The sequence below is a fragment of the Etheostoma spectabile genome, chromosome 19, assembly GCF_008692095.1.
Source record: "Etheostoma spectabile isolate EspeVRDwgs_2016 chromosome 19, UIUC_Espe_1.0, whole genome shotgun sequence".
Classification (NCBI taxonomy): Eukaryota; Metazoa; Chordata; class Actinopteri; order Perciformes; family Percidae; genus Etheostoma; species Etheostoma spectabile.
In genome coordinates, this window is record NC_045751.1 from 17,433,441 (window position 1) to 17,443,666 (window position 10,226).

General features: G+C 41.1%; 3 protein-coding genes across 7 annotated transcripts in view; 2 read left to right on the forward strand and 1 right to left on the reverse strand.

Moving 5' to 3' along the window:
* rela (v-rel avian reticuloendotheliosis viral oncogene homolog A) overlaps positions 1-4,856 on the forward strand; it is a 14,741-nt gene extending 9,885 nt beyond the window's left edge. Inside the window, exons 10-11 of one of the 4 annotated variants that reach the window (XM_032544438.1) lie at positions 1,704-1,775; positions 2,166-4,856. In XM_032544438.1, the coding sequence (XP_032400329.1) occupies positions 1,704-1,775; positions 2,166-3,022 (929 nt within the window). In that variant the 3' untranslated portion in view covers positions 3,023-4,856. Of the gene's footprint in view, positions 1-1,703; positions 1,779-2,165 lie in introns of all 4 variants that reach the window. The other 3 variants (XM_032544439.1, XM_032544435.1, XM_032544436.1) reach the window with 3 other exon arrangements.
* A 41-nt stretch (positions 4,857-4,897) lies between these two features.
* Positions 4,898-7,045, reverse strand: c19h11orf68 (chromosome 19 C11orf68 homolog). The gene is made up of 2 exons (XM_032544492.1): positions 6,653-7,045; positions 4,898-6,147 (listed from the first exon to the last, which is right to left on the reverse strand). The coding sequence occupies exon 2, from the start codon at positions 6,103-6,105 to the stop codon at positions 5,362-5,364; it is 744 nt and encodes a 247-aa protein (XP_032400383.1). The 5' UTR covers positions 6,106-6,147; positions 6,653-7,045; the 3' UTR covers positions 4,898-5,361.
* Positions 7,046-7,184: 139 nt separating this feature from the next.
* The window catches only part of drap1 (DR1-associated protein 1 (negative cofactor 2 alpha)), an 8,890-nt gene continuing 5,848 nt past the window's right edge, over positions 7,185-10,226 (forward strand). Inside the window, exons 1-4 of one of the 2 annotated variants that reach the window (XM_032544493.1) lie at positions 7,185-7,491; positions 8,163-8,235; positions 8,678-8,771; positions 9,261-9,386. In XM_032544493.1, coding sequence (XP_032400384.1) covers positions 7,450-7,491; positions 8,163-8,235; positions 8,678-8,771; positions 9,261-9,386 — 335 coding nt within the window. In that variant the 5' untranslated portion in view covers positions 7,185-7,449. Of the gene's footprint in view, positions 7,492-7,728; positions 7,748-8,162; positions 8,236-8,677; positions 8,772-9,260; positions 9,387-10,226 lie in introns of those variants that run through there. The other variant, XM_032544495.1, reaches the window with a different exon arrangement.

Below are 10,226 nucleotides of genomic sequence, written 5' to 3' on the forward strand. Positions count from 1 at the left end.
ACAATGAACACATCGCAAAAGGCTGGGACGTATTGCTAAAAGAGATTATTATTTGTGTTAGTTGAAAGAGTGTATCAGTAGAGCCTTTCATGTTTAAGCCAATGATTCATTTGTTCCGTAAAAAAGAATGTTAGAAATGATTTCCTTAAATTCAACAAGCAATTTGTTGTATTGTAGCAGATTACTGAAAGCAGCAGAAAGACAGAACTGAAGACTCTTTAACATTGGTTTATTCATTATTATCGTAATATTCAACTTTATCACATATTGCATATTTTCCTCATATGGAGCAGCATTCCAAGATAGGATAAAAAAACAAACAATAAAAACCGCTCTGGGTTGTTTGCATGTCTTTAAATCAATCCCAATGGTCTTGGGTGGTGCTAAACTCCGGATTCAGTGACTGTGGCGCTGCAAAGTCTCAGGAAGGAACTTGTTTTGGTGGAACACTTGCAGCCCAATTAGGGATGTGACGGTATGAAAATTTAACCTCATGGTTATAGTGAGCAAAATTATCACGGCTTATGGTATTATCGCGCTATTTTTAAAAGTGTGTTCAATGCCTTTAGCAGAAACATTTTTCCTGCACGTTCTGCAGACAGGACAACTATCTTCAATCAACTGTCCTGCCTTCTTATGATAACCGAAATATGCCAATGCTTCAGACTTAGTCCTCTTAGAGGGCTGATAAATGTCCTGAGCGCTGTCATCTCCTCCTTCCGCCATGATTCCAACTTCAACACACGCTGGAGGCTACCCAGTGCACCTGCGCGGCAACTTCAGGAGACTCGGATGAAGCCGGGAAGGATTAAACACAGGGTCTCCACACCGTGGTTATCCATCCGCAATAATCATATCTTAAATGAAAACGGTAATTGTTACCGTCAACATTTTTATCGTGGTTTACCGTTACATCCCTAAGCCTAATAAAAGAAAACGCCACATACAATACTATTAAATGAAGTTAACTGTTGACGTAATACAGTAACATGAGCTATTTAAAGTAGCCTATACATGGTTAAACCTCATTTGCTCTTACCGGTGTATGACCGTGTGCAAACATTACTTCAATCACCTATCAGCAATCCCATCAGTCGGTCCCAAACGTCCCAGTTACCGAGTAAATAACATAAGGTAACATTGGGCAGTGCAATTAATCAAAATTTTAATCGCGATTACGATTTTGGCTTCTAATAATTTTAAAAATGATTATTTTGCAAGTAAACCCTTATTTTGTTTTGTGTATTGAATGAAACAAAATAAGTTTAAATATTAAGAAAATGTTACAGTTGAAAGTGTTCTCACTGTTTAAATGTTTCACTGCTTTTTTAAGTTCAATGATTTGCATTGCAAAATCGTGTTTAGTAATTGTGTTTATTAATTGTCAATTCAATACTAACCAAAATAATCGTGATTATGACTTTTTCCCATGATCGAGCAGCCCTGCCGTATGATTAAATATATTCTTTGTAAATCATTCCCTGAAAGAACCAAGCAGGCCATCCAAACCTTTCAAAGCTCGCCATTTTCAGCGTGTAGCTCGCTATCGCGAAGTTTGTTGTCGTTTCCCGAAATAAATAGTCTTGCAAGGAGAGGGACATCCAGCGATTATCCGGTGAATGAACTGTCGTTGATCCAGATAAATAACAAGGTAATGGGGATTTGTAGTTGCTATGTGTTTTAATCATGTCTGTTAATTTCAGTGACCATTCCACAAGATAGACGGCACATAAGCCCGGCAAGGAGAACAGTCACAGCCAAGGCCCCATCCCAAGTTGGTGAGTCTGTTTAAATAGTCTTAATTTACATATAGAGGTGAAGTAACAACGCTTATTTTCCTATTATTAAAAATATATTTAAAAAAATAATCATTTTTAAACAAACAAATTTACTACCCCCTCGAAAACAATCTCCAACAGCCGGTCCTGGAAATCACTTTACTTTAATGTATTAGTCCTGGAATTAAAAAAAAAAAAAGAGTCTGGAAGTGCTGGAAGTTGGGTAAAATATCCATAAGTGAAAGAATGGGAGAGCAGAGTTTATTCAATTAATCTTATTTAAAATCAACCTTAAAATTATGATTTGAAGGTAGTTTTCTGCATAAAGATTGTTAGAAGATTTTCAGTAGCGGAACTCAATGTCCTTGTTGTTGTGTGTGTCTCCAGCAGCTGTGCTGCCCCCTGGTGCCAGTGGAGCAAAGGCCCAGCCTTCCTACTCCTATCAACCAGGCCAGCTCTTCTCAGGCCAGCCCAAGATGGAGGCCTCCACCTCCAACTCCGCTGCAGCCTCAAACCAAACATGGAGGATCATGGAGAGCCTGAACCTGGGCTCCCAGCCCAAAGCCACTCCAGTGTCCAACTTTACATTGAGCCAGACAGCCCCCCCCTGCTCCTCTACCGCCACTTCCACCACCAACCAAGACTACTCCACCGTCAACCTGTCAGACCTTCATGAATTCTTCCCCAACATTTCCTCGGCCATGGCCCAGGAGCCTGCATCTTCTCAGGGGAGCACGGCCTCCTCACAGCCCAGCAGCTCCTTCGCCATGCACGGCTCTCAGTTCCGGGTGGACGCAGCACTCGCGGACGACGATATGCCAGAGTTCCCGAGCTTTTCCGAAGCCCAGGGCCCAGGCGCTCTGGACAGCCTAAACATGGACGACTTTGAGGACCTTCTGAACCCCGCCCTCATGAGCGAGAGTGGAAACGGCAGCTCCATGTTGGCTCAAGCTTCATGCCAACAGGCTGCCCCTCCCAGCTCTTCTACTGCGGCCCACAGTGCGGCATCCCAGAATACTTCTGACCCCGCCGGCATCCCAGGAAGCACCTGGATGAATTACCCCAACAGCATCGTCAACTTGCTCCAGAACGAGGGCCTGATCGACATAGCGTCCAACAACAACAACCACCGGCCCGCTGTGCTGGACGAGTTTGACGAGTTGATGTCCGCTGACGAGGATCGTCTTATTTCCATTTTTAATAGTGGAAGCCAAGCTGGGTTTGTGTCGGGACACCCGACTTAAAGTTTATCCACATGAATTTTTGTTTTGTTTTACTGACTTATTTACATAGACCACTTATATCTGCCCTTTTTACCTTCTGAACTGAAAGTCCTTTGTTGTTATAAAAGACAAAAAAGGAAACAAGGTGGATATAACAGGGCTGTAAGAGACAGAATGTAGCACAACATAATGTGGAAACACCAACAAAGACTTCTACAAAGAGTTCTATTAAAGGGTTTTACCAGGCATTTAGATACAGTTTGACCGACAAATGATATAAAAGACAGGACTGAACATACTCAGATTGTTTTTGTCGCCCTTGTTTAGCATCAATCATTAACTTTGTTGTATACAGACAATCTGATCAGATTGCTGAAGACATCTGAGGCCTGTACTATGAATCAAGATCAACATACCCTGGATTTCTTTCAGTTACCCAGCTTCACCTAACAACCACAGACATGCATAATGTGTCACAATGGTGGTTACCAACTAGTTCAACCAACCCAGGGTTTCCCAAACCAGCGGCTTGCACATTCACATAAAAGAGGTGGTGTTTGTACAGCATGACCAATTGCAAACGTCTACCAGAGCCGCATATTTTACATAAGAAGAGCAAACTATTGTTCTACATAAATATGAAGAACAGACAAAACGCATTAGAGTCGCTGCTTCCAAAAACAGGAAGGCCGACGTTTTAGCCGACGTTGTAAATGCGTAAATCACAACGCTTATCAATAACACTTCTCCATCAGTCAGGACCAAGATCTTACCATAATTAGACTTTAGCTCTCCCTAAACTGTCGTTGCTTTAGCCTATTATTTCAGTTGCAATCCTTGCAGTGGGAAGCAATCAAAATAAAGAATTTAAAAACCTAATTCAAACCGATGCCAAGAAGCCAACAGATAGCCTATATGTAATTCCCTTCGCTGAAAATCTTTCATAACAATACACATCAGGGAATGTTAACGGGACTGTTGGTCTCTAAGTGTTTTAACTTTTCTGGGTGCACCTCTCTCTCTCTCCGTGCACCGAGCTCCATTGGATCTTTTAAGAACGGTGACACCATTATCAACCGAATAGGCCTATTGTTTGGTCAGTAGGCGGTGCGTTTACACGGCTTGATCTCTAATCTCCTACATAACCTGCTCCCGACCAGGTTAGGTGTTCAGCATAAGTTACCACGGCGATGGAACCCGTTAACAAGTGATCCACTGTTGTGATACAGAAAACCCTGGGTCGAACCTGAAATTACCTAGTTAACGCCAAATCTTGCTTCGTGGTACAGGCCTCAAGTCAGTGTTATTGTGAGTGTCACTCTGAAATGTGTATGTTTGGGCTGCGTTTTGATTTAACAAAGCGGTAGGTGTTAATCTGGATGTAGAGGTAAGTCTAATTCAAATGATGTCCATTATCATAATTAAATATCTCCATGTGTTACTTTGAAACTTATTTGAATGTGTTGTGAAGGTCAGCAGTAACTAACTTTCTTATGCAGGTTCCTTTTGTTGAGTCGCAACAAAATGTAGTAATGCACCAAATGAAGGTCTACATATAATTATCAAACAAGCAACATTTATAAGTACATGCTTATAGCAGAGAAGTTCACATTCATCGAGCTGTATCAGATCTCGTTTTTGTGTAATTTCCTCTGGTCTTTAATCAGTTTTTCTACAGTTATTTTATATAATAATGGCTGCAGTTTAACTCAAATATTTCAGACCTGTAAGTCAACTTGCTTTACTCTGTAGTAAAAGATGCTTTAAGATGAAAAGATGCTGTTTTATACTGATATGATGTAAGCAGATTATGCTATATGCCTTTTTGTTGTAATAAATGATTAATTCTGTCAAATTCCAAAACACTTTTTTCTTGTCAATAAAAACCACAACATGTTAAGATGGTTTTCAAAAGTAGATTTTATTTGACAACTCTGAGCGTAGTTCATTACAAACCAAAAAAAAATTAAGCCAAACATATATATATATATTGTAAAAAAGAAAATCTTCGTTTGATGCAAATGTTCTTTTGTGCATACAAATCAAGGAATCCTTCAGCCACCCTGTCCATCAGGAACAGAACATCATGAATACAAATACTCTCTAATCAATGCATTAGAATTAATAACAAAAGTGACAATAGTTCAGGTCACTTAGGAAATATTACAGCATGAGAATACAAAACTGAAATGAGATTTAGTGCTTTTATGCCAAACGGAAGAACTTTGAAGTCAAATTTCAACCACTTAACTTTTGAAACCACTTTAGTGTTGTACTGCACAACATGGCTCATGGGATAACCGCACCAATTTCCTCTTCATTTACCCGTTCTGCAAAACTGCACTCTTGTTCTGAGAAGCTTAAGTTACTTCCATATTGGTGACTTTGTTGATAATGTGGGAACGCCGGGGCACAGACTCCAGGTCAAATTTGCTCTCATATATGGTTGGACCAAGTTTCCAGCGGTTGTTTCGGTAGATTCCCAGGTATGTGTACACGTCAGGCTTGTAGGCGAGAGGGCATTTGACCCCTGTGGCACGGATGATGGAGTCCAGCCTCAGAACCTCGCTCTCGTCAGTGAAGTTCTGGTTGTAAGCACAAATGACCTGCTTGCCTTCTCCCTTTGGATTATGGGGACTGACTTTAACGAGGGAGATCTTGCCATCCAGGGCTGCTCTGGCAACACATTCCCAGGCGCGGTCCAACTTGAAACCAGAGTCCAAGTGCATCAGCCACTTGCCCGTGAGCACTCCGTGGTTCAGGGCCAGCTCCTTTACTGTCTGGAAGCTGACAGGCCGGCCGCTGGCCAACAGCTTCTCCCAGCTCTCTTGGAGACCCGTAACATCCCCAGTGCTGGGGCAGTGGTTCAGGCCCAGCACGGCGATCCAGCCCACAGGGCTAACACCATTTTCCTCATCACCAAATCTGTACACTCGTGAGGGCCCATTGCTTTCCAGCCAGGCATCAAACTCGGATCTGGGAGTTCTCCTCGAGTCAAACACAATCCAGGGGTCCATGTCTGCAGCCATGGCCTCGGCGGCGTAGGTCTCTGCAGTAAAGGGGGACTCCACCGCGCCTTCTGCAGGGGGCCCTTCCTCCTCCATGTTGCTGTCAGTGTGAGGCTATTGAACTCCCTGGAACGTATCCTGTTGAAAGAAGGAAGGAGTTACGCTTTAAACGTGTGTACAGGGTTCAACACCAAGGGTTGCCCCATGGCAAGTAAGTAAAACCTAACTTCACTCGTCAGGCACGTCAATTTAACAACCCACTTGCACGTTCAGACAGCCTTACTGTTAGCTTGAACCATATTATTGTTTCTCCTCCCCTGTGCAAGCCACATTAGCGACGCTTATTCAATAACTAACGTTTGTCTACCAACGGTTATTTTACAAAAAAATAAGTTGCTATCCATGTCGTTTGTGTACGTTATCAGTTACAGTTGGCATGTCACTAACGCTAAACACAACTGAAGCGTGCTTGCTTGGCTCCAATTGTAGCGACTAGCTAGCTAGCTAGCTATCGTTCATTTCCGTCTTCTGCACACATTTGGGGACACACCCACACCTGACGTTATAACATGCATACTTTACATGGGGACAATAGTAATAATCGCAAATTGATTTCAAACTATTGACGATGAAAGTTAGCTACCTGCAGATGTTGGGATTTCTTGTCCAGTGTTGTTGTTTTTTTATCTCACAGCCCGACGGACGGCTGTCCTCTCTTTTTCTTCGTCTGAATGGCGGATTCCAAACTGTATGAAGGTAAATACCGCCACCTACTGTACAGGAGTGTTAACAACACATCTTACAAACCAAGCCCATTCATACCGGTGCTTAGAGCGGACAAAATTGACTTGATCAATTTTTACGTTGCACAAACCAGCTGTATCAAAGAGCAATATAACAAACTCCATCCAGAAGTCCGACAGTGGGACTGTAACGTCATTGCTGTGCTTCGCCTATAGCATAATGCTAAATCACGTAACGTTACCTAGGAAATGAAACTTGTTCTTTTGATAAATTCGGCGCAAACGGAGTAAATCCCGGCTGCAGAACGAGGTCCATTATTTCTGCATTTCAATGTTTCTAAAATGTGAATATACCGGGTTCCTCGTGGTGTGTGTCCGCAAATATACAGCACGCATTCATAATTGATTTGTAAACATTATCTATGAAGTTCAATAGTCTTACAATTATTAGATAAAAATTAACGTACTTTTCACGTTATATTTCTGTAACGTTACAAAGTTGCTCCAATATGACGGCGCTGGGACCATGCGGAACCAAGCGGACCTGCTGACAACGAGTGACGACATGCTAGCAAGTTAGCAGGGTAGCTATTGCTATCTTGTGTGTGCGCGGTGGAGGTGATTTATATAAGATATAGAATAATACTCTAGAAAATATTCCATTTTATTTTAGGTAAGCCACCCAAGTCATTAAATTATGCCCAGCAAAAAGAAGAAATACAACGCCAGATTCCCTCCGGTAAGTTAAACTTCGCTGAACCGGTGTTGAGGCTAGCAACGTTAGCAAGCTGTATGACGGAAAGCTAACTTGCCAAGCTAGCTTGACTGGGATTCGGCCTGTTTTGTAGTTGAGAGAGCTTAACGCACGCATTTTAACTCTAAAATGTAAATTACATTCTTACCAATATATACCAACCTCGTTGGTTTAAATGAATTGGCTAACTTACTTTTCATCCTAGTGTTGGTTATGGTACATTTAAACTAAAGCGAGCTAGGTAAGTAAGCTAGCTTGCTAGCTAGCGAGTCCACCAATTATCGTTGTTTTTAGCATGCCAGGCTAAGGAAAACTGAAGGTTAAAAATACAGCGAATCTGTTTGTGGGTGGACATTTAGCAAACTTTTGAGGTTTTAATAGTGCACACACTAAATAAAATAAATCTTAAATCTAATCAATCTAACGGGAATGAATGCTTTTTTAAATGCATGCCATGAAATTCCTCTTAAGATAGCCTACCGACGAACGACGATTAAAAAATGTCTTGTAACTTTAACGTTACTGTATTTTGGTAACAAGTTAACTTGGTTTACGAGCGGTGGGTTTTGACACATATAAAGCTATATTGAAGTCTACTGTGTCAATGTATTTACACGAATTCTCACACATACATACTAAAGCTTTTCTCCTTACAGGCAAGGATTAAGAAGATTATGCAGACCGATGAAGAAATAGGCAAAGTGGCTGCAGCAGTACCTGTTATTATTTGTATCCTTCCTGATCATCTGTCTGTGTTTTGAATGCACAGAATGATGTTGAATTGATCTAACTTGTACCATTCATTAAGTCAAGGGACCTCAAACTAATGACCTGACTGAAAGCTGAAAAATTGCTTGATTTAATCAACAGAAATCAAGATTTGAGTTAGTTATCGTTAAAATCAGCGAAACCTTTGCTGGTTCAGGCTTCTCCAATATGGCAATTGGCTGCTTTTGTTGAATGGGCACTTTGTATTGTTTGTTGACATTTTCCTGATTAATAATTTAAAAAAAATAACAATGACAAATTAATCAGTAACAATAATAATACAAACATTAGTCAACCCAAGCCTACCTCTGTGTACAAGTTGTGGATTGGCACTGTATCAGGTAGTATTTCAAATAAAGGACACAGACCTGCTGCATCATTTTTTCCTTAGCCAGGACTTCAGCGAGAGCCCTGGAGCTTTTTTTGGAATCATTGCTTACAAAGGCCTGTCATGTCACCCAGTCTAGGAACGCAAAGACAATGACAACATCACATCTGTAAGTTTTCTTTGCTTTTGCCTTGATAAGGAACCTGAACTAAATTGCATTGTGTTGAAGTTGGACTTGTGTGGGAGTCACCCTCTGCTCCTTTCATTCTCACTGACGTACTACGGATGTGAATTGAAGCAGCTGGATAATAACAGGAAATCATATTAAAGTTGTAATTTGATTTTGGATACATGTAGCTGAAAAAGTTTTATGTTCATTTCTTCTGGATTTAGGTAAAGTACACTGTATGTTATATTGTGGTCAGTACCCCTGTGAGTGTTAATGTTGCTTTCATAGTGATGCTTTCATGTTCAGCACTATCTGAAGGTATTTCTGTCTGTAAGTAAAACTCAGGCGCCAGACAGACTCACAAAGATTCTGTATGGCCAAATCATCCCTGTGTATCTTTTTCTGTTTGAAAGGTAACACGTTTTTACTCAGAATACATGCAAGTCTGCAGAGAACGCAACGTACTGATTTAAAATTGTTTGTCCATAGAAAGCAGTGTATTGAGCTGGAGCAGCAGTTTGATTTCTTAAAGGACCTGGTGGCAGCGGTGCCGGACATGCAGGGTGAGGGGGAAGAGAACCACACTGAGGGGGGAGGAGAAAAAGTCCCACGCAGGTATGTCTCTATCTCACACACACACACAGACACACAGACACACACACACCATCATATTTGTATAGCACCATGACTGCAAGGAATTAAAGAGTCAACACTTTAAGGTTGACACTAGGAAACTAAGATCAGCGAGGTCATGTTCCACATAACGGCTAGTCCAGGATAAGATGATGTTTATCACACAGCTATGTTTGACTCCTTAATCTGGTTTATAGTTTGACTTGTCAACTCAACACTTAGTCATTTCTGATAAGTGCATGCACCCACACTATTACATGGAAGAAATTAATCACTCAACAGGACGACAGTCCTTATATGGACACAAGCAAGGTTACCTCTACCTTTTCCAGGAACAGCTACTACTGTAAATTTAAATTAACTAAAGTTATTACATACATACACACACAAAGTACAGGCCAAAAGTTTGGACACACCTTCTCATTCAATGTGTTTTCTTTATTTTTATGACCATTTACATTGTAGTTTCTCACTGAAGGCATCAAAACTATGAATGAACACATGTGTAATTACGTACTTAACAAAAAAGTGTGAAGTAACTGACATGTCTTATATTCTAGTTTCTTCAAAGTAGTGACACTTTGCTTTTTTGATAGTGCTGCAAACCCTTGGTGTTCTCTGAGCAAGCTTCATGAGGTAGTCACCTGAAATGGTTTTCACTTCACAGGTGTGCCTTGTCAGGGTTAATTAGTGGAATTTCTTTCCTTATTAATGGGGTTGGAACCATCAGTTGTGTTGTGCAGAAGTCAGGTTGATACACAGCCGACAGCCCTATTGGACATCTGTTAGAATTCATATTATGGCAAGAACCAATCAGCTAAG